Here is a 24,191-nt window from a genome sequence, read left to right as displayed (position 1 = left end):
ATATCTGTTGGCTATTCCAGGTGAAAAATAAAAATTAACAGCATCTATTGGTTGCTGAAGTGGTGGTGTCCTACACCTCTTATTTCTCTATGATACAAAAATGACTTAATTTTTATCCAAGATGAAGCTTCTCTCTCTGCGAATTTCCAGTGCTACACATACTTTTCCTTTCCTAAATAGGTTGAACTCCCTGCACTTTCAAGAGCTCGTCGCAGAGGGTTTGGTTTGTCATCCCACTTCTGGGATGGTTGGGTCCCCCCTCTGTGATCGGTTTGTCCTCCCCTCTGGGATGATCTGGCACCTTCTGAGATCTAATAAGCTTGATATTGGTATTATTGTGAACATACATATATGCGCACATGTAAGTAATCTTATCATAAGTATTTCTGCTACTATATAATTGGTAGGTTTGCTTCACTAGTGATAAGTTTGTAGTATCCTATAATAACATACACCTACTTGGTTGCTGCCAATAATTTGTAATAGCTTTATATATATATGCATATATATATTTTCATTCATATATTTATTTGCTTTATCAATCACAGGTATAGTTGCTAGTGGTGATTTTTGTGGTATTTGTGGAAATCTGTAATAAAGCAGAGAAATTTAGAGTAAAAGTCCTCCGTGTCCTCGTATGTTACAGTATCCTACCAACCCACAGTCACGATCTCTATATACCTGCAGGCTATGTAACCCTTTAGGTCATGACAGCAGGTGTGACCCCGAAAAAATGCTTTAAAAATCTCTCTAACACGACTTGTGTAGAAAAGCAGGAAAATATCTGGATAATATTGCACTTTTAAAAATGAAAGAAAAATGTGAGAAAAAGCAACAATAGTGTTTCAACTACATTAACTTGCATATTATTGCATAGGAGAGTTGACCCCACAGGAAAGACCACCACCAGCGATGCATCTCACAAGTTACTGAAAAAACATACCCATTTCAGGTTTTCTACAGCATTTTATCCTCTATTAGGTGTAACACAATTGTCACACCTGCACTCTAAGGATGTGATAATTTAAATTTAAAGACTTAACAATTCAAAAAGTTTAGTTGATACCACGTGATTGTTAAAAGACAAGCTATCCAGCATTTCATTGCATCATCATATGTCATCAGCTGCTAGAGCAACTGAAAAATTTCAGTTTGCTCCCCAGAATACACAAGCTTGTAAGAAATGTTTTGATAAAAAGCTCTTAAATACCAAAGTATTTAGTTCAGGTGAGACTGAACAGTATCTGAGTAGTATTTAGAAAAGAAGGATGATACATCAGGCTGGGAAGGCGTGGCAGCAGGTTGGATTTCTAATTCAATACTGCATGTGCAGTAAAGCGGATGTCTCCCTTAATAGGGGGATTGGAGGTGGATTAGGGAGTCTCCTAGTAGCTGTTTTACATAACAGCATTCCTTCGTAGGCCTACAGGTACACTGTAAAATCCCCCCCCGCCCCAGGCAAAGTAACCAAAAAAAAAAAGTCTTTCAGAGCATAGCTAGATACTGCAGACCACTGTTTCTAGCTACTAAATCAATTTAGTGTTAAATCTAAGGAGATAGCGTTAAAACCTAGAAACACCAAAAAGCATACATGCACTCTGTCATATTTACATGGGGAAACACCAGTACTTAACAAGACAAAAATAACCTTTCTACGTCTATGTTAATTATAGCAAATCTCCCTACAACCCTTTGAACATTACCAGAGTTCAAGCATGTTGTTTAATTGGTACTGAACGCACTAAATCCCAACAACACACCATCAAACTGTATCTCGCCAGCCACACTGACCAAGCCAGACATTGGCAGTTCACTCCAGCACAGGCAGCTTCTACCCTTGCCAGACTCCCAACTCCTACAGAAAGCTAATATTTTAACTTTGTCCCAACTAAACCAACTATATGACATTATTAACAAGACATTAGGAGTCTGAAAACATGTCTATTTTCATCATCATAGACATTGAAGAGCTTTTAGTCTTTATCTTAACCACCAGCAGCAAATGGCAGCGCTGTGAAAGACACAGAACGGCTCCACCACTTGTGCTAAAGCAAAGACATACAAAGAATACGGTCTGATCAACAAGCAGTGACGGAGGAAGGACCCACCATAGAAATCCCTAACCTGTTTTTTTCCTGTTTACAGTTATTCTGTAATGCATATACTCCTCTGGAGAGAAGTTCACAATTCATAGCTATAACTGGATACAGCTTAATTGTGTACTATTTGTTACCTGTTCTTCTTCTAATCTCTGACTCTCCTTCCCCAAGGCTTATGTCCTTTCCACCAGTGACTTGAGAGCCACAGAGACTGCCAAAGACTTACCACAAGTCTATCCAAAAGACTTCAGATAAAACATTAGCTTTTGATCCCAGACATTGCAAGACATTCTACTTCTTTGCATGCTAGATGCTTGGGAAAGAAAAGAGCTTGTCTAAACCATTGCTCTAGCAGCTCCACTTTATTAGCTGTCCTTTCTTCTTTAAGTCACCTCTTAAGTTCATGTCCTCTTTCATGCTTGGATTTCTACACTTCACTTGGGAAGCACGAAGCTTACCTGCTTAGGAGGACTACTCCTAGCATTTTAAGAAGGAAGAACCTAAAAACCTCCCTTCTCAAGCCCCAAACTCCAGGTTGACTGTCTAACCCTTCCTTTGTCCTGTGTGGTTAGGTGGTCACTTCTGAAACAGATACCAGGCTTCTTGTTCTTTATAGCTTTTCCAGAGCTGGACCGAGTGGTCTGGAGAGTCATCTCAGCAGACAGACAGCAGCAACACTGGGAAGAGGGTAGGAGATACAGCCCAACTGTGGCATTATCTGATCACAGTTTTAGAAATTCGTTCCTACTCTAACAATACCAGATACTATTACCAAGATGATTCAGTACAACACTGTAAACCGACCGCATTTTAAGCAAGAATTCTTCATGCTGTTTTTTTCTGGACACTGTCCTCACATTCTTTGCTGGAAAAGTAGGAATCCTACTTTAGGATTTTAGTCCTATTTTAGGACTTTAAATCCAGCAACCCTTTTACACCAACAGACTAAAGCCAGCCTATGTTCCTACTCTAGATTTTTATTTTTCTATTCCCTTTAATTCAGAAAAGCCACGAGTGAACTTGGTGAGGCATAATGATGGGTTTCAGCATCACTCATCCCTCTTTTGACAAGCGCTTCCTCAGAATTTGTTTTGGTAACTATGTTTTGTGTGGACTCCCTACTACACCATTTAGTTTTAAAAAAGAAGCAGATTAAGGGGAGGTCCTGTTAAACTGAAGGCAGAAGCTCTCAGACTTTGTCTAACTCAGAGGTGGTTCTTTATGACAACTCAGGCACAAAGACGAGAATAATTTTTTTTTCTCTTTATCTTGCCATTGGTATTTTGTGAAGCGACATTGAGGAGGCTAACTGTTGTATATGAACATTTAGCAGCTACATCAAGTTAAACGAAAGAGTTACTGAGCCCAGCATCCCATTTGGCGATGGTCAGGAAAAGGTACTCTTCCACCGGCACAAGAAGAGGGACTTGTGGCAGTACCCTCTGAACCACCACCTACTTGCAGTGCAGGGACCTCTTCTGCCAGGGATGCTGCACGGTGCTAAGGAGTGGAATGGCAGCCAACGTTACAGCATCACAGAGAGTACTACACAAAAACTATTCCCAGTACCTTGCAATTACAGTTTCCTCTTTCTAAGAGCACAGTTTAAGGTGCCAGTGAAAGCATTAGCTATTTAGAAGGAACAGAGCCATCTACAACCCCTTATTCACCTCCATAACCTTTAAAAGTTAGTGTCATAGTGAAATCCCCCACAGCAACAGTTAACTTCTATCATATTTTTTGTATCATTCAACACCTTATTTATTCAGTGGTGAGCAGTTCTAGGTGAGCAAAGAAACCCCTGTACGGAAAAAAGTAAAATCAAGAGTAAGTGGGGAAAAAAACCCCCAAACCAAAAAACAACAACAACAACAACAAAAACAAACAAAAAACACCCCAAACCCAAACCACCCCAAATCCAACACCTCACATGGTCTACTACTACATATAGGGATCAAAATGCATAGTTCACACATTCAGCTACACAACTAATCCTCAATAAACTCTAATTCCTCCTTCCTCAAAAATTTCTTTTTCTATTGTTCCAAAAGACTCATCTTGAACTACTTTACCTTCAGCTGATCTTTCCTCAGCTAAGATAAAAAAATAATGCTAAAAAAAAGTGTAGAAGAAAATAATGCTAAAAACGTATGAAGGGGTTTTTTTTTAACCCAACCAGTCCATGGATGGGGACAAAAAGTAAGACAGTCAAATGCTAATCAGATAAGGGAAAAAACAAAACAAAACCAGACACAAAAACAAGTCAGCAAAGAGGGAAAACTGAAGGAAGAACTATTCGGGGTTTTTTGCATTTCAGAACACCTTGCTTTGTCAATTTAATGGTTTTTCCCTTGTGGTCAGGCCTCCTGCCTGTTTGCATGAGTTTTTCATACAGTAAAAAGGGGAAAAAAGATTTTCTAATAGGAATATTGGTGTCATAAAAAGCCAAAAAAGCAGACGGAAACATTAAAGATTAACTACATTTATTGAGTGCATATCCTTTCCTCCTCCCTACTCTGTTTTATATAGGCATTTTGGTAAAGGAGAAATGAAACAGTTAAATATAAAAACCACATTTTCACTATAACCTTTCTCCAGCTCAGTCTGGTTTACCTGCACACATCAAAACGAAGAAGTGACCTGTCATATTCGGAAACAGTGATGTCAATTTGCCTTAAAAAAAAAAAAAAACCACAGGTTTGGCAGTTAAACACAGGTTTGACAGTTAAACAATCCCTATTTGGAAGTTAAACAATCCCTCTTTTTAATTTGTTGTTTCCATTATTCTGTTGTGCCTCTCTTTGCTCTTTCAAAGGCAGAGCTCCTGCTCCAGTACTTACAATAAGCATAGCTTTTATGGACCAATTTTTGAGTCTCTTTGCATACGCCTACAGGGTGGGGAGCAGCGTGGGCTCTCTACGCTGATAGGAAATAAGCCAACTCTGATCCAGAAGCAGTGGAGGGAAGGCTAAGTCTGAACCATCACCCTGCTTCTCACTGCAATTAACATTCCCCTGGTACTATTTGCCTCAGCTCAATAGCAGAGTTTCATGTGAAGTGTTCCTCTATTTCATGTGTTGAGGGAGACTAATTTACAAAGCACATAATATTTAACAAGATCTTCTTCCTCTGTGCAAACTGGTCTAGTCTCCTCTCTCACCATTCCCGTTATGTCCCACTTCCAGTGGGTGAGGTTAGAACAAATTAAGATGTCATTACTATGGTATGTACAAAACAGTTATGCTAACCACCAGTTAGTAACTTTACCTTTACATACAGTGTTTTCAGTGGAGCTTTATTGTGTTATAACAGACACAGGATAATTTCCCCTTCATTATGGAAGGATTTTAAATTAAGCTTCCTGAAAATATCTGAACTGTCTTAAAAATCAATAGCTTACTGAGACAGATCCCCTTCTCAAAACATCAAGTGGGAAGTTTTCTGTTGCTAGATACACTTTTGCCAGCTTAAAAGTCATGAAAAGTACTGCTGCTCTATGAATTTTCAAAAATTTCAGAGACTAAAAATGCCAGAAGAGTTGCAGAATCCATCTAAAATGAAGGGAACTGTAAAAATTTTGTCATTATTGCAGGAACTGTTTGCACTCCCTGTTTTTGGCAGAAGTGAAACAGGCTATAAACATTTCAATGTCTGGCTCGGGAACAGCAGCAGGCTCTTCCAAGGCTTTTATGTTACTAAGCTGGGAAGGGCAGGTTCCACATGGGGTTCCTGAAATCTCCAGCCCAGTTATACAAAAGGGACAGGCATAGCAGTGCTGACCGCTGCCCTGCCTGAGCTTTCGCACCAACTCCACAATTCATGACACCAAGTTAGGAGCCCAAAAAAAAAGGCAAAAGCAAGAGCACATCCCACGTACATAACGCGATGCGTAGGCAGCATCTGTTTGATCCAGTGGAGGAGCTAAAACAATAAGTCTCTGTCAGCACAGTGCTGCACTTTGGTTAATCAGCCCCATGAAAAGGCGGCGTGACAGCACGTGATCCTCCTGGGTTGGGCCCTCCAGCATTCTGGCATCTTCACGCCACCACCATTCACATGCTTTGTCCAATGACAAGGGCAGGTTGCACAAGCTGGACCCAGAACAAGGACTAGCCCAGAACTCCAGCCTGCTGCTGCACTGGGCTGGAGTCGCACCCTTTCCCTCTCCCCTGGTCTCAGGAAGCTTGTGCTCTTGGAAGCCAAGTTGAGAGAGAACAAGAGCACAACCCGTCCTCCACCAGTCAGAGCAGAGTCCTTGCAGATGAGAAACAGAGGTCTGAATCCTCCTTCGTCTGTACTGAGGCCTCCTAAACCCCAGACAAGTGATCTAACCTGCTCATGATTGCCTCTTCCAACAATGTTTCCAGGAAAACTGAGCTACGCTTTGGAGGGGTTTTTTGTCCAGGAAGGCTAGGCGTGAACTCAATATACATGGTGCATCATGTAAGCATCTTTGGGTATAAGCAAAACCTTTCCTACACCTCTTAATAAACTTTCCCTAATTTTATGAGAAGCCTCTCAGTCAGAAGACAGACCTAGAAAAACTTCTGAGCAAATTTGTTGTTAGTACAAAGCAAGTGAGAGTGGCTCTGGTGAACAGACAGCTCTGCAGCAAAGCCTGGACTCACCCCTTTTTCCTGCGGCTTCCCTGGGTGCCCAGGGAAAACATTCAAGAAGATTCCCCACCAGTCACCATATGTAAACCACAGTCCTCCTGCGAGGAACCCCACAAGGGCGAGGGACATGTGCAGATCTCCCAGGAACATCCTGTTAGCATCTGGGAGTCCAGGATTTTAAGCTGAAAGAAAGGAGGCTTAGAGGGAGGAGTAAATGGTGGGAGAAGCCCAGGGTAAGCTCCACTGCTGCTGCAGCCTCGGTGCTCACAAGCATCAGGATGCTTTAGGAGCCCATGCTGCAGCCAGGGTTGACCATCTAGCAAGGAATGGCTGCTATGGCCCACAGCTGGTATTTGCGTGCCTCAGATATACACAGCAGCCACTTACTCTCTTACCAGAGTCTTCACTTGCTACACAAATCAACTCTTTATTCTGCTTCAAGATTTCTGAACCAAAGGTGACTACAGGCTGCCAGGTCAGTAAGAAGACAGCAAAAGCAATGCAGTGAAACTATTCCTCTGCTTTTCTCTAGTTCTGCTACTGCAGGTGTTTGACCCTCACGCCAGGAGAAATTACACCAAGGGTGTTCTGACACAGCTGGTAATTGGACTCTGACTTGGCTTCATAGTCAATCTGTTGCATACAATTACTAGGGCTGTTCAAGGAGGTATTAGCATTTCTGTACAGAAGAGGACTTCGTAGTACAGGTCTTTTGCTGGTCACAGCCACCACCACACACTTTGCCTCTAAGGTTTACCACTTTCTAGCATCTGCCCAAGGACCACATACGGTTTTCTAGAGCTCTAATTTTATGAGGTTTGTTTTCTACTAGGTTGCTCTTCTTACAAAGAATCATCAGGTCATTTATACCAAAAAGCGGAAGCCAGAGAAAACACTGTGAAGTTAGTCACATACATGGTTTAAAAAGGCACATGAGAATGGAGTGGGGGAGCAGAAATTTCAATGGGAAAGAAGCATAATCCCGACTTCTTTTGTAATGCTGGTATAAAAATCTTAACTGAAACCAGCAGTTTTTTAAGCCCCTAGAGACTCCTGCCACAGCCTGCTGTACAGAGCAGAATGCAAAACCCTTGTGGGAGAGGACTTTACTTCCCCCTAAAGCTCTGCATCCTCACACGGCATTTCTTCGATTTACCAGTTCATGACTAACCCTCTACCAGCCACCTGGTTTGTTTACTCTTAGCTGCTGCTACCACCAACCCCTCTTCCCTGAGCTGCTAAAATTAACACTGCAAAAGGTTTGAACATCCTTGAATGAGAATTAGCTAATACTTCATGTAAACCATAGCATGCACGCGTGCTTACAAAGCACCTTGTAGCACTGGGACCAGAGTGCTGATAGCTGCAAAACTGCCCTCCAGAAGCAGGCACAAACAGGAATGGGAAGAACAGCAAAATGTGTACCTCAATGAGGTGCAAACCCAAAAAGATACTGCCTATCATTTTCTCTCTCAAATGCAAGAACAGCAAGCAAGTTTTTATTCCTTGTTTAGATGCAACTAGGTTTTGAAATGGAAGCACTAAAACCACTACTAAGCTTAGCACATTAATCTAGCTGCCCCAGTGCAGTAATTGCCTTCTAAACCTGAACCCTCAGCTAGCACCAAGGCAGCGTTCACATGCATTAAAAACAAGGTTTAGTAATACACGAAGTCCTTTAGCAATGGATGATTCTGATGGCGACAGCTCCAAGACAAAGCTTTATCCATCCACGTGCATTCAGAGGTCCAGCAGACTGAGATCTTTGCGCTTTTCATTCAGCAGGGATTCAAGCCTTCTTCTGCAGGAACCCACCCCGATACCGCAGTCTCACCAGACCCAACATGCACTGAATGTTTTCAGCGTTCCTGTACTAGGGCTCAGACGGAGCCATGAGATGACAGAGATTAAGACCATTCCCGCACAGACAGGAAAAGCAACTTTAGCCCTTTTGCCTGGAAGAGTCAGCTGATCCCTCCCTTGCTTAAGATGTCATTATCCAAGATCTCTTCCTCCGCGTGCCTCATCCTCCTGTCAGTCTGCAGCTTAAACCCCTCGCATTTCCAGTCACATTTTATTTGCGTTTACAGCTATGCAACATGCTAAGCAATTCCCCTCCATCTTCACCTCTCCGGATATTTAGATTATCTCTTTACTAGGGAGGAGATTCATCTGGCATCTTAGATTAACATCTTCTCCCTTTACTGACAACCGTTTGTCTCCAGTAACTACCTGCTCCAGATTTCCCCTGCAGCTTGTAGAAGCTACAGTTAGGTTTGAAATGTGTTTCACTGAAAACACTACTGAGCCAAACTGCATCTTTTACTTGTGCCTACTAATGGCTGAATGGAGTTTAGAGAAGACTAACAGTTTGCTATTCCTTTAGCCAGGCACTTGCAACTATAAACCCACAATGACTTGTAGCTGTGTTGTGTATGTGTACATCATACACAACATATAGCTGGGAGGAAACCTCTCCTCTTTAAACCTCCTGGCTAATAACACACCTATACAAATAAGAGGTATAGAAGAGGCAAAAATAAAGTTACAGGATCAGGCTGACTGTGATTAGAAACCCAACACATTAAAAAGCAAATCCATGGAACTTTAAATATTTCCCCCACATACAAGCAGTTGCTTTGATTTTTGCACACCTAGCCGGAAGAAGTGGAGTAAGAGGAAGTGGCAAACAGTTTATGTAAAAATACAATTATAGTAAGGTGTCCTTAAGGAATACCATAATTAAAAATAGTATGCAAATACAGCTGAGTGACTAGCCTTCTTAAAAAACACCTATTGCAGCAACAGGATTTTAAAAAAATAATAATCAGGCTTTCTTCCAAGGGCAAATTCAAGTAAACAAACTGCACGTTTCAGGAAATGTTTTTCTGCTCACCATCAGTTCACTTTTGGGAAGAAAAAAAACAACAAAGCATTTCTAGTGTTAAAAACAAACAAACAAAACCAACAAAAAACAACTCAAAGAGAAGGAAGAAGAAAACAGAAAAATACAGGAACCATATCCAAAAAGTGAGCTCGTACTTCACCCCAACTGACAAACATAGTTACATATTTCAACCCAAAACTTTGAATGGGGTATAGCAGAATAAGGAATAAGCTTTACTGCACTTATTTATCTACCAGTTTATCATTCTTTCTTTTGTTTTTATGTACAGAGTTACAACCAACATGCCAGGACAACACTATAATTGCAGCTACAGCAAACCTCAGGCTTTGGTGAAGAGCTCTTGACCTAGCAGTAAGGGCTGGAGACACCCAGGACTGACCCACGCCACTCGGCTGCACTGCCCTGTTGGCCTGAACCTCCAACCACCTGCTCCAAGTTTATGTGAAACGGTGAGCTTCATTACCCTTTACCTTGGAGTTTGCTACGAAGCTCTGCACAAAGGAAAAAGATTCAGCTAAAAGTGGTAACATAGTTGATCAGAAGGTTTTCAAACTACAGCAAGAACCTGAAGAGTAGAAATATTCACAAATATTCACAAAAATATGTAGTTACTGTAACCACATACTAAGGACTGAGAATGGATTCACCAGCCATGGAAGTGTTTGGGAACCGTATCATGTTTTTATAGCAAAAAACATGTCCTAGTTCAAACCAGAAATCAGTTCTAGGAAGTCCTACTCTTTCTGTTATACAACAGATTACATCAGGAAATCACAAATGTCCCACCTAGTTTAAAAAACAATTTGATAACAGGAGCTTAAGCAATATGGCTTTGGGGATGGAAGGAGTACGTGGTAACTCCATACTGCACAGTTAAATGAGAATTCAAATAAATCACTGAAACCAACAAGGCAAGTCAAACAGAGCTTTCAGGTTTTGCTTGATATTCCAATCATGATACCTATTCCAGATACCAGTGGAAGCTGATAGCAGCTCACTATAAATTTCTGACCAGTCTCCTTTATCATGCCTCCCTCTCATACACAAGGGGGAAAAAAATAATTAAAAAAAACAATCAAAGAAATCTTGCCAAATGATAAAAAGTCACTGAAAATTAATTCCAAATCCTTGAGAATAAGCTGAAGATAAAACACAAGTCTTGTGGTTAGATTATAATCTAGAAATTGAATAGAATCTATAGCCTTGTTATTTCTATCCCTTAGAAAATAACTGACAAGCTTCGAACACATAAAAACAAGCCTCATATTCTGCAGTTCAAAAATAATCCATTAAAATGACCATTTTGGGAAGCAACCGAGCAAAAATTGTCGTTGATTTATTACAGAGATCTCTACTTCTATCAAGTTAAAGGAATGCTTGTCTCCCATTTTTTCGGTTTTAACTATCCTGTCTTACAAGTCAGCAGTTCAGATCCGCTGAGATAAAATCCCAAAAGTCTTACGGGTGCCTCTAGCCATGAACGACAATTTTGTCTCATACATACGTATATACACACACAAAGATACATACACATAAAACCAAACAAGTAACACTTGAAATCTACAGATACTCTTACCTGTATTTCTTATACCACTTACCAGTAATTTATATACTTTTAAGAGACATGTGTTTTAAGACCTATTACTTGTTGAAACAGCTGCCAAGGAAATGCACTGGTTGCCCCTTCAGAAATCTTTTCCTTCTTACTATTACTACTAGACAAAAACCACTTATTGCAACCACATTAAGGTTGAGTTAATTCTAAGATAACCTGAAGATGTCAACACCAAGACCTCAACTAAGCAGCTTTGTCATGTAGTGAGGTATGTTCTGAGGAATGCAATGAGGAAAAAAATATCCAAGTGACCCAGAAACCTTGGGAATGCTTTTAAGTTCCTCCAGAGAAGTGTCAGCCCACATGCTTATCCATGCATCAGCCCACCTCAAAATTCTGATGCTAACTTCTGCAGTTTAGAGAAGCCTTATTTCAGCAGGCTTAAGCCATTCCTTTCCACAGAGCATTAATTTTACACTTACGTAAAAAGTGTTTTTCCAGTAAGGCTATTTCCAGGTGACCTTTGATCTCATTCAGTCTGTCAGATTCCGTTCTGTTAAAATCCTGGACTCCTGAAGCCATGACGATGGTCCCTGGACCAGCCTATAAGAAAGCCAGAACACACTGACAGCTCAGAGGCATATTTTTTTGTCATTTAAATACATCAACTTACTTCTGGGGCAGTAAAGAAACAGCCACATGAGAAACATGCAAGTATCAACAACTCTGCATACCTCTTATTCAGCATTAAACTACCAAAATGAGTGAAAGCTAATCAAATGCACAGCGTCTCTCCCATGTGAGTTTACAAAATGCACTTCTGCAGACCTGAGGGAGTTACAGAAAACAAAGATTTTTTTTTTTCCTCCCACTTACCAGTTCTGCTGCATCATCATTTAGCCTTTCTTCTGCTAAGTTAAAAGGCATATTTACACTATCCCTCTCCTCTTCCCATTCAATGAATGGTCAATGCAACATACTTTACATATAAAATTGTGAAGCTAGCAAAAGTAAGACTTTTCCAGATGTTCACCGAGTTATTAGAAAACAGATATTGTATATTTTAATATCTATTTATGGATGTGTAATTCTGAAGAGCACGGTCTCTCTACAAGAAAGATCAGTGCCGGGGACTGCCGCTCCCCAACATCCAGTACTGCCCTGTTACTGCTGAAGGATGTGGTTGGTGCCCAGAAGCTCATGCTGGCAGGCCAGGAGAGGGGGGAGTCAGGAGATTACGTGTCTTGACTGATTTACCAGCACCCCTCGAACGAACTCAGCACTAGAAATACTGCAGAACGCAAGAATTAAAGAGCGACTTGATTAGCTAAGGAGAGCAGTGACAACTGCCACCTCCACAAAGGGAGCACAGAAAAACCCCAAACCCACGCAGCAGAAGGCAGGCGATGCTGTCCTTCTCCCATAAAGGACATTTTCAGACAGAAAAAGAAAGGGTGGGTGAGGGCATCTCCTGGGTAATGGTTGTTCAGATACTGTGTGCAGTCCCCACCAGGTACAAAAAGTCTGTCAATGAGAATTATAGGAGCTTCTCCAACAGCTTATACTCAAAACTGAAGTGCTAGATTACAGAAGCCTACATCTAAGACATAATCTCAAGGCAAAAAGGGATTTATTTACCTATCCTAACCATTCTCCTACCCCTTCTTTGAGCTCTGAAAACATACAGGAGCTGTATTGCTTTCAGAAGTCAGCTTGTATACATTTAACCATGACAGCTTAAATTACATGCATATATAAATTCAACTAATTTAAAAGAGTTAATTAAAAGACATTTTCTATGGTTTAGGAAAGATGTACAGAAAGATCACTGACAGCAAAGTACGTTCACCGTTGGGAATGATTTGCACTTTTAAAATAACACAGTGTGGAGATACCTATTGAACATCTGTTTTCTTGCTTGAGCTGAACAGATGCCGAGTTTAAGCCTCGGAATTTGTCTATACAGGCAAATTAGCACTCTGTAGGCCTTTACTGCATGGCGTTTACCTGGTACCAACTCCCCACCTGGGCTTGCTCAATACAGTGCCAGGCAGAGATGCTATTTCCAGTCCTGAAAGCAGCACAGTTACACCCACACAGCACTGCCAACGCTGCCGGCCCCAATGAGGAGCAGAAGCTGTTAGCTCAGCAGCAGCCCTGTGCTGCTTCCCATTCTGGAGCCAGCACGAACTATGCCATAGCAGAGACGGACAGACCCCAGGGCAGTCCTCACATGGCGAGCTGCAGCACAGCATCCTCCCCATGCTCCAGATTTCCCATTCACACCTGCCTTTAGCCAGAGAGGTGCAGTAAGACATGCCATTTGCAACCACTCCAGCCACTGCTGAAGAGTAGCAGCTGTCTGTTTTCAGGTGAGCATGGGATGGCAATTAACCTCTGTGTTGATTTATTATCTATAGAGCTAGGTCGTATTTATTTACACCAGAAGATTTAGTGTTATCACTTGCCAGACACTTGGACAGCCCCAAGGAGGAAGGTGGGGCTGAAGCTGAACAGCAGCACCCTTACAACATGCTCTACAGACAGACAAAAGGAAAGAGTTATTAACATACAGATTGCTGCCCAGGCGTTAAAGCATGGCTTTCTATATTATATATCCACATCTGGTATAAAGGGACAATCTCTGCTCTTAGCACACAGGAGTTCATACGGAGCTGTCTAAAGAAACAGTGCCACTGCTTAAAAATAAATAAATAGATAAATAAATAAAATCACATACAGGTCAAAGAGCAAGATGCTGTACTCATCAGGAATGTTCCCAGGCTCTGCGCATGTATTGGGTTTGTGTGCCAAGGTTCTGGTAGGAGGGGGGCTACAGGGGTGGCTTCTGTGAGAAGATGCCAGAAGCTTCCCCCATGTCCAATAGAGCCAATGCCAGCCATCTCCAAGACAGACCTGCCGCTGGCCAAGGCTGAGCCCATCAGCAACAGCAGTAGTGCCTCTGTGATAACATATTTAAGAAGGGGAAAAACCTGCTGTGCAACAGCAATGGAGAGAGGAGTGAGAACATGTGAGAGAAACAACTCTGCAGACACCAAGGTCAGTGAAGAAGGAGGGGGAGGGGGAGGAGGTGCTCCAGGCACCAGAGCAGAGATTCCCCTGCAGCCATGGTGCAGACCATGGTGAGGCAGGCTGTGCCCCTGCAGCCCAGGGAGGTCCATGGTGGAGCAGATATCCACTGCAGCCCATGGAGGACCTCATGCCAGAGCAGGTGGATGCCCAAAGGAGGCTGTGACCCTGCTGGGAAGCCTGCACTGGAGCAGGCTCCTGGCAGGACCTGTGAACCCATGGAGAGAGGAGCCCATGCTGGAGCAGGTTTGCTGGCAGGACTTGTGACCCCACAGGGGACCCACCATGGAGCAGTCTGTTCCTGAAGGACTGCACCCTGTGGAAGGGACCCACGCTGGAGCAGTTCTTGAAGAACAGCAGCCCGTGGGGAGGACCCATGTTAGAGAAGTTCATGGAGGACTGTCTCCTGTAGGAAGGACCCTACACTGGAGCAGGGTAAGAGTGTGAGGAGGAAGGAGTAGCAGAGACAACGTGTGATGAACTGGCCGCAACCCAAGACAGCACCTGGCTCCTGCCCAACCAGTGCCTGGTCCCCAACCCCACATGATGTGGTGGGGACAGGAACACAAAGACTGAGGTGAGGAAGAACTCAGGTGAGGTGAGAGGCTAGCAAATACCTAAGCATATTCAAGTTTTCATCCTCATTGAAGATACTCAAGGTACTTCACCAAGAGATGAGCTACATTTCAGAAATCCATCTAGAGAAGCAGCTCCACTTTTGCTTCTTTAGAGATGTTAAGTCATTATTTAAAGGCCAGGATACCTTGACTGTGCCTCTTAGGAAACACGAAAAAGCAAAAGATGCCTAGGACCAGGGACTGAGTAATACGGGTGAACAGGACTCTTTCTGAAAGTTTCCAAATGTGTGTATCTGCTAAAGCATTGGACCCAAGAAGTTTGACATTGGTTAATGGGTTAAAAATCAGCAGGTACACATCATTAAACTAACCCCAAAAGGCTACAATGACCTTCTAAGTTAGAGAAAAAAGGAAAAAAAAAAATCCACTAAGTTAAACCATAAGAATACTAGGAGCGAGATCATGCAATTATCATGTAATAATAAAATGGTTTAACCAGAGTAGTAAGATACAGTGATATAAGTTTGGTGGAAAACAAAGCACGCAATTTCCAAAATTAGTGACACCATAACGTATTAATGAATACAAGTTAGAAGCATTCAGAAAACTGAGCATGTCCAGGACAGTGATATGGGAGACATTTAAGCAGATGCTGCTTTTGTCCCAGAAGATTTTTCCCCACACCAATATACCTTGTTGTGTCAAGAGGTGTTAACGGTCTAAAAAGATAAGAAATAAGGTCTGTATGTTTGCTGGAGGTCAACTGCCTGCCTCTGAATTCAAAAAGTTCCTCTGTCTGAAGTTAGCATAACTGACTCAACTCACAAGTTAACAAAAACGTTATCTTGTATAAATTCCAGCACTAACTGGGTAACGCTTCTTTCTTCCGCTGCCTCTGCAGGCTCATGCTCGGACTCGGGCTGGATTAACTACACTTTTAACTTAACTACAGATGCCCTTTCTTGCTTCTGACTCACAATAAAAGCCTTGAAGGCTTCCACAGATTTCTGCTTTTCCTTCTGCCTTTGACAGTATTTGACAGAGGAGCCCTCTTAAAATGTTGGCAATCACTATTACTTAGCGAAGACCGCGCACAAGGCTTGGCAGCGCCTGGGAAGCCAGCAAAATGCCAGAGTTGAGCGTAGAGAATCAGAAACAGAGGAGTTAAAGGAAAATTTCTGATGAGGACAGATTGCCTCTAACCCACTATCAGAGTTCAGAGTTGCCGCTCCAAGCCACATCCAGCTCTGGATCTGAAAAACCACATCTACCCACGAATGTGTTTTTCAAGTCATCTGCAGAGTTCAGGCTTTTCATAACAGCACCTCCCAGCCTGAGAGATCTCTGCCTTCCCACCCTTCCCTCCTCAAACCCCCTTCATCCTGCAAGCCCTGGGATTTTGTTTTGCGCACGGAGCACCGATGCCACCTTCATTGTACAGCCACAGAAAAGGTCTAAGTCACTTCTTAACCAAGCAGATGCGGATCTGTCCTCTCCATCTGCAGCACAGCACTTCTTCAGCACCACACAGAAACGTAACTGGCCAACTCCCTCCTTTTATTTTACTTGCACAACATCATACATGGATGATTTTTCTCTAGGAATATCTAAATGTTGGTCTCATTTACAAGTTTGTAATTAACTTAGAGAGGAGCAGTTCTCAAACACGGAGGATAGGGAGCAGTGAGGACACAGCGTGCCAAGCCCAGGGGCACAACCATCCACCCAAGAGACTCCTCAGGGCCCAGCAGTGGCCGGGACATGACACAGGGAAGAGGTAGTTTAAAATACAAAATTTTAACTTGCATTCATCTGAGCAGCAAAGAGGGGAAAAAAAGTCAGGTAGGGCCTGTAGCGATAGGACAAGGGGTAATGGTTTTAAACTAAAGGAGGGTAGATTCAGACTAGATAAGGAAGACATTTTTTACAATGAGGGTGGTGAAACACTGGAACAGGTTTCCCAGAGAGGTGGTAGATGCCCCATCCCCACAAACATTCAAGGTCAGGTTGGATGGGGCTCTGACCAACCCAATCTAGTTGAAAATGTCCCTGCTCATTGCAGGGGGGGTTGGACCAGACGACCTTTAAAGGTCCCTTTCCGACCCAAACTATTCTATGATTCTTCAGCAATACAACAACTACAAAGCTTGCCTAGAGAGGTCATAGTCTCCGGAGTTTCTCAACTGACACTTCATGTGCATTTTCTTACTTCAAATTATGAACGGGTTCCCTATGGCTGCTGCATTTACCTGCTTTAAGGAAAGGGAAAATCCAACAACACTGCTCAAGAACAAAAGAATCTGCATGAATAGTTAATCCTTAGTAGCAATTCTGTGAAGCATACCCATACTGGGAAGCTCCTAAAACACAGCTATATTTTACATAAATTTAAAAAAATCTAGTGCTAGCTAGCCAGGTTTAGAAACTTTAATATCTTAACTGTAATGTCTGTATCATGCTTTATACCTTCCAAGCATCATGCTTTATACCTTCCACTCATTGTAAATGAGGTGACGGATACAGAAGTGTTTAAGGTTTTAATTGACATGTTTCAGGAAAAGACAAACTGTACTGGAACAGAAATTAAATTAATGTTTTCTGTACCACAATAACTCAGATTTAATCCTAGCACACCGGCGGGAAACTTGCATAAGTAGATTAGGCTGCTTTCAGTACAACATGCCAGGTACAAGAGCACTTCGATTTGCAATGCTCACTGCAGGTTAGTGCAGAACCTCCACAGGTTTAAACACAAATTTGTTTTTTCCCCCCTCTGCTGAAGGGGACGTGATCCTTCTCTGCACTGAGTTAATTCATATACCTGTACGTAGTACTGAACGTTTTCTCCCTTTTATAAAAATGGGACATTTGTCACATTAAGAGTACATAAATTCATCTATAGCACAAAATGACGAGACATAAATTAAAATGAGGGAAATCAAACCAGAACTGGCAAATACAAGGGCGATCTATGATTTTTGGGGCACAGTCTCCATCCCTGAACATTTGCATCTTAGCAAATCAAGTTGCCGGAGCAATGTTTTAAAGCTTTTTTAGGTGCAGAATTGTGATCTAGCAGGAAGGAACCTGTGTTGCATCTACAGAATAGGAAACCATGATGGCACTGAAAAAAGGGGACTTTAATTACTGAGCAAGCAACATTACCTGAATTTCCAATGTCACAACAAGACAAATGCTAATACGTTCACTATTTGGAAACAGGAATGAATCATGTTACCCCCTCTACCTATTTTGTGATTGTGGTGTTTTTACAAAACAATGCAGAAATAACAGTGCTGCATACAGTGCTGAATGTCCTTGCTTTCAAAAACAACAGCCAACCAACTATGGTAAAGAGAGAAGGGAGGAAGAAATCTGGGAAGTCATTCAGGAACTGAAAAAGATGCTTAGCAAAGAGTTAATTTGTTAACCAGCATGGCTGTCTTGGCAACGATCTGATCACTGTGTGCAAGTACCCAAGGAGACCTAAGAAAGTGCCTGCTATCCAAGCCATACCTGGTAGTCAGGGCACTTAAATCAGGGGGAAAAGTACCCACACAAGCAAACAGCCAGCCTGTAAGTTGAGACCAAACTAGCTCAAATTAAGAGTAAGACACTTTTTGAACAAAAAGTCTCAGAAACCACTGAGGAGAATTCAAAGGAAAATAACAAATCCTTCCAAACTCAGGGTTCTCCTACGAGGAGCTAGCTTCGTGCTTTACCCAAACACAAATTAGGATGTTTATTATTGAACTAAATAGGTAAAGCTCATAGTTTTAAGATAAAGAATATAAGATGACTTCATCTGGCCATCCTTTCTGTCCTTCCATGGGGTGCAAATTTTGCACGTGCTACTTCGGTAAGACATGTGAAGTGTTGGGACTAAGTCCCACTGCTGTACCTGTGGCCTCGGACTGAACTTTCACTTCACTTGTTGGAGGTGTGCAACAGAGGATGCTCTTCTCTGCAGATGGCCAGGACTCTGCAATCACAAGCTTTTATGACAAGGCTTTTTACTCTAAAACCTCCATTTGTGGCAAGTTTTTGCATACACTTGTCAAGTTCAGACACATACATAAAGAAGAGGCACCTAATGTGCACATTTCTAAGTGCACTGCGTACCCTTGAGGCACAGTACAGAAGGGCCTTTCATTCATATGGCTGTGCTGTACTGTTCTAATAGACAGAGATCTTTCTTTAATGGCTCTGTAATGACTAATACACCAGACTGGGGGGAAGTAGGGGGGGGACAGAGATGAAGCTTTTGTCAAGGGAATGGCTGACAGTGGAGTCAGGGGACCAGGACTCAAATTTTGCATGCCTATGCTCAGTTCCAAGTCACCAATCTTGCTCTTTCAAGCCCATCAGGTCTGTATTCAGATTTTAATAGAAACAGTGAAGCAACAGAAGTGGAAGCACAGTACAGCTCACATCTATCTGAAAAGACATGCAGCCTAACTTCAATTTATGCACAAGACTTGCATTGACTTTCATATGCTTTCAACAATTCCCCAAAGGTATTAAACAGAAAGAAACCAACCAGACTTGGTCTTCTCATGATCAGTGCAATAAAAGTATAATAGTAAGTTGCTTACAGGGCCTATAAAAGAAAACTACCCTGTATAAGCAATTTAAGATTTGAGTTTTAGTCACTGAATTAAAAAAATCAGGCACAATTCAACCATATGATCTCAGTAAGAAACAGAGATATAATTCAGAATTGCCCTGTTCACACGATCTCAGCCACTATTTTAATATTGACTTAAATATACAAGCATTACTTTCTTTACTCCCAGCACCTCTGCAGCACAGGAGATTATTTATTCTCCCTTCATTTTATGGATGGGCAACAGCGCTTACTAGGCAGATGTCTGTGAGGGCCAAGTGCTAATCCCCTAAACTTCCCATCTGAAATTTATCCCTTATGCGTCAGCCCTCTTTCCTCACACAAGTTTGCTTATTTTGTTCACATCTGCAATACAGCTGCTGCTCTTAGGCTGTTCCAGCATCACACTGGGTTTAGAGCTCCCAAACATCAGGAGAAGGGAAAAACGACAAGTCTGATGCTGTTGCTGCTTTCCTCTCTCCCTTTCTCCTTTAAAGACCTATACTCAACTGTACCCCAAGGACTTAAATCACGACAGCCTACTTAACAGTATGTAATCAGCCAGAAAGCAAAGTGTTTCTCTTCAAATTACCTTCTCAGCACACAGAGCTCAACAATCTGAGAAAACAGAGACCATCACTGCAGACATGTAGCTGTAAGGCTTTAAAACTAGTGAACACTGTAGGTTTACCTTGCTATTCCCTCAGCCATACCACCTTGGAGCTACTATCCTCCTGAAGAAATACAGAAAATAGTATCTAGGGTTTAAGACAGATCTTTCTGTAGCCTCTAGCTCTGCCATGCAAATCCTTCTCATTAGATACAAAGGGTATTCCCTGCTCTCCACACATAAATATAATGCCTTAAGTTTAATGAAAATAAGCCAGTATTTACCTACAAAACCTCAGAAAATACCACGTTGGAAGGGCAGCAGCACAGATTAGTCCCAGTATACACAATACATATGACTTAACAAATGACAGATGTCTTCAGTAGAATAAGAGCAAGGAAAAGCATTCAACAGACCTTCACTGTCTGAAGAGCTTGAGGATTTGCATACAATAGACTTTTTGTGACCCAAAAATGCTCTGTCATTACCACTTGTTTGTTCCATGATCACAGGAAAAAAATTCTGGCAAAAGAGCTCCATATGAGCAGGACTGTATGTGATATCATACAAGCCCACTTAAATTTAAAAAACTTAATAGCTACAGAACAGGACACCAGCTGCAACCCCAAAGGAGATGCTTAAGCGTATACAGTTTGAAGTCTTTCAGTTTAACACTTTCAGTGAGCAAGCCTTGTGCTTCTAGAAATGAGCTTTCAGAAAACAGCTTGACCACATCTTGGGGATAAAAACTGCATGGTGAGTTTCCAGAGTGGTACAAATTCTGACTTCCAAGACACATTCTAGAATACAGTTAAATGGACAAATCGTAATTTAGATTATAGCACTCCAAGCTCAAGGATCCACAGCCATTTTTTAACAGTTAAAGCAGGATTTTTTTTTATACCAATATTTAACTTTTCCTCAAACAGTGTCTTTTAAAAAGGCAGGTCTGTTTGAGTGCTTCTGCTTACCAGCACCAAAAAGCTTTAGCACCTGAAGAGTCTTGCTCACCTCCTGCGTTGTTTAAACCAGCTCTACAGCATGGAAGCATTATTGGATACAACACTGCAGTGAAGAACAAGGTGGCGTGACCCTCTAACTCTAAGGAAGTCACCAGAAGTCTTATCTCTACAGTCCTGGCCAGTGCTATTCGAGCAGATCTGAGCTTCTCAGACTGAAAAGAAGTCTCACCTTCAGATCTGTTCATTAGCAATTCAACAAAATAAATAAAACTCAGACAGCATTCAGAAGCACATCCAAGGTTAACAAACCTGTCAACCCACAACATCTAAAATCAATAGTAGGGACAGGGAACCCTAATACTAAAAATTAATTTGATCTTGCCACAAAATGGAAGCCTCTTACTGGAAGCTTACTTCCTAGTCCACAAATCTTCAAGTGTTAAATCCAAAATAGAGGGACAAAGAATTATTAATTTATGTTATTTTTCTGCCTGACAACTATATAACATAATATAACGATACTAATCAAGTACTTACAGGGTCTCTCAGCTCTTCATTGTCTCGAGTTGATGTTCGAGGTATTTTCACCGGGATTTCATCTCCACATTCAGTGTCTGAAGCATTTGGAGACTCTGCTAAATCAAGGAACTCATCTCTCTTGTGACCTCTGAACCTTATTTTGTCCAACTTCTTTAGCATGTTCAGCACTGCACTTTTCTGCTTTACCTTAACATGACGGTTGGAGTCTCTGCAAGAAACAAGACATCAAGAGTACTTTAGAAAGCTTGCAATAAACCTAAATACACACATTCTAATCACTACTTCTAATCATCTTTTAAGGGCCTTCCTGCCACTGGAGAAAGAACATGCTGCAGCTTAGCTTTTTAACAGGCTTTTTTTCCCCACAGTGTAACAGATGCATGGTTTGTTTTTCAGTAGTTGATGATTTACCAGCTTCCCACACTATTACGGCCTCTTTCTCATGGCTATTTTTAAAGCAAGTCAGAATGGGCACAAGCTAACAACCTGCACTTCAAAGAAAGATTAGGAAGTCAGTTCCTAACAGGTTACTTGAAACAAAAAAAAAGTCTACCTGTTAAGTCCACATTCTTCAACTTGCTGATACTTCTAATCAAAGACATGAAAATCCACAAAGCTTCACAACCAATCTTTCAATTCCCGGGAAAACTGGAGCAAAAGAGTAGTGTGGCTATCATATCTCCCTACTGCTTCAGGCTAAGAAAACAGATAATACCAAGGGTTTATTGAAGAAAGCCAGCCACCAGACAGATCCATGCAGAAGATCCCACCAAAAACTAGAGACTGTTGAAATCAACCATAAACCACATTCAAATGCACCTCCAAGATCCTTAAAATTACCACCACTGACAATCTTGTATACCCTTTGCTAGATTTCTATTACTCCCTTTGAGATGCAAAGGAGAATCACTTCATTAGTGATGCTTTCACATTTTTTTAAAAAGACCAAAACTCTACTGTAAGAGAAACAGCGCAGCCAGTATTTTTGCAGAACGTGCAGGTGACATGGCATCTGGAGGAATGAGAAATGCCCAGGACATTTCCATTCCAGAGACAGTATTTGACATGAGCAATACTTAAATTATAAATCATAAATCATACTGGGAGAAGCACTTTGCTTTTTAAAAGACAATAGAAGAAAGGTTAATTAATATATGTAAACTCATTGTAATGGAAGCTTTCCGAGATACTGCACTGTATCATTTCTGATTTAAACCAGACTGCTGAATTGCTCTGATTCAATGCTCTACACATATCACACTGTACCAAAAGGTCCCAAGCTCCATCTTTAAAAAAAAAAAAAAAGTTAGTTCCTTGATCCTGCCACTCCAGCAAGCTACTGCTCTGGCAGTTTATAACAAACCAGACACAATTTTCTCTCCTACAAACTCTGTTCCTCAGCTCAGAGCATTCCATTTGGAGGGTGCCGCAACGTTCTCACAAATGGAATTTTGCAGTGGTAAAAATTTATTTTGAGGCACTTATTCCTGTTACCATCCTTTTTTCCCCTATGGTCAACATTGCCCTCCTCTTCATTAAAAATCATGCTTAGCTTCATGGCACATCATCCTAGGCATAGGTGCAAGATAAAAAAGCAAAAGGCAGATCTAGACGTGCGTCACTTGAGGTGTATAAATAAAGAGCAAGAAAGAAGAGTCTTTTGCTACTGGCTCCCACAGCCTTTGCGCTTGAGGCAATCCTCACCTCCTAACACAAACCTCTTTTCAACAGAGCTCTTCGCCCTTCCTTGCGGATTCTCCGTTTACTCTAACACTTTGGCAGTGACTATTCACACCAAGTTCAAACCAGATCATTCCCTTCAAAAATCTGTCTTAGTCTGCACCTCTGCCAAGGTTTCTTAGCACCCTTCACTTAAACACAGAAGTTTGAAACTAATACAAATCCCCTATAGTGCAGCTGGCAAAAAAACCCCACAAAACTAGTCCTTTATCAGAGATGCTTAAAGTTGCAGCCCTGTGTTTAATATTTCACTTAGAGAATCACTTGCGGTAACTCACACAGAGGTTATTTTCTATGAACAGCTTTTCTTTGAAGTTCTATTACTTGTCAAAGCTAAGTTTAAAATAGAAACACTTCTTGCTCATTCATTGACTATTTGATGAAGAAACTTGTCAGCTATCACATCCAGAAATATCTCCAGGCCCTACTATTAATAGCAACTAGAGAACAAATGCTATCAGGGAAGTTTAAACCTCTGATAAGCAGCAGCACAATTGTATCATGCTCCCTCCCATCTCAAAGATCTCCATCTATTTGCAACCACTTTTACATACCATGTAAGTCAGACCTACAGCAAAGCAGTTGTAAACCAAACCCCTTTTGTTCGCCATCCATGCTGTCACTGCTAATGATACAGCTATATGAAGAAATAATAAGGATGGTAGAGTGCTATCGCTTTTCTGGTGGGCACTCCTCAGCCCACACCAGTGGAGGACAACCATGCATCCCAAGCCTTTTCCATCCCTCTTACGGATGGAGCAGTCAACTCAAGGCTGCAGATGGGCATTGCTGTCCTGGGCGGAATCAGGAGTCCTCAGCATTCTCCTGTTAAAGGCACATTTATCCACTGCTCCCCAAACACCAGGGCTGGATCAGGACCTCTTTTA

General features: G+C 41.7%; 1 protein-coding gene across 4 annotated transcripts in view; it reads right to left on the bottom strand.

Annotated features, from left to right (window-relative positions):
• Positions 1 to 24,191, bottom strand: part of GRAMD4 (GRAM domain containing 4) — an 84,507-nt gene that overhangs the window by 37,107 nt on the left and 23,209 nt on the right. For all 4 annotated transcript variants that reach the window (XM_072860160.1, XM_072860153.1, XM_072860170.1 and 1 more), the window contains exons 2-3: positions 21,562 to 21,772; positions 11,661 to 11,781 (exon numbers count right to left, since the gene is read on the bottom strand). In XM_072860160.1, coding sequence (XP_072716261.1) covers positions 11,661 to 11,781; positions 21,562 to 21,772 — 332 coding nt within the window. The remainder of the gene's footprint in view (positions 1 to 11,660; positions 11,782 to 21,561; positions 21,773 to 24,191) is intronic.

The sequence above is a fragment of the Ciconia boyciana genome, chromosome 1, assembly GCF_034638445.1.
Source record: "Ciconia boyciana chromosome 1, ASM3463844v1, whole genome shotgun sequence".
NCBI classification, from domain to species: Eukaryota; Metazoa; Chordata; class Aves; order Ciconiiformes; family Ciconiidae; genus Ciconia; species Ciconia boyciana.
This window is presented reverse-complemented; position numbering and strand designations above follow the sequence as displayed.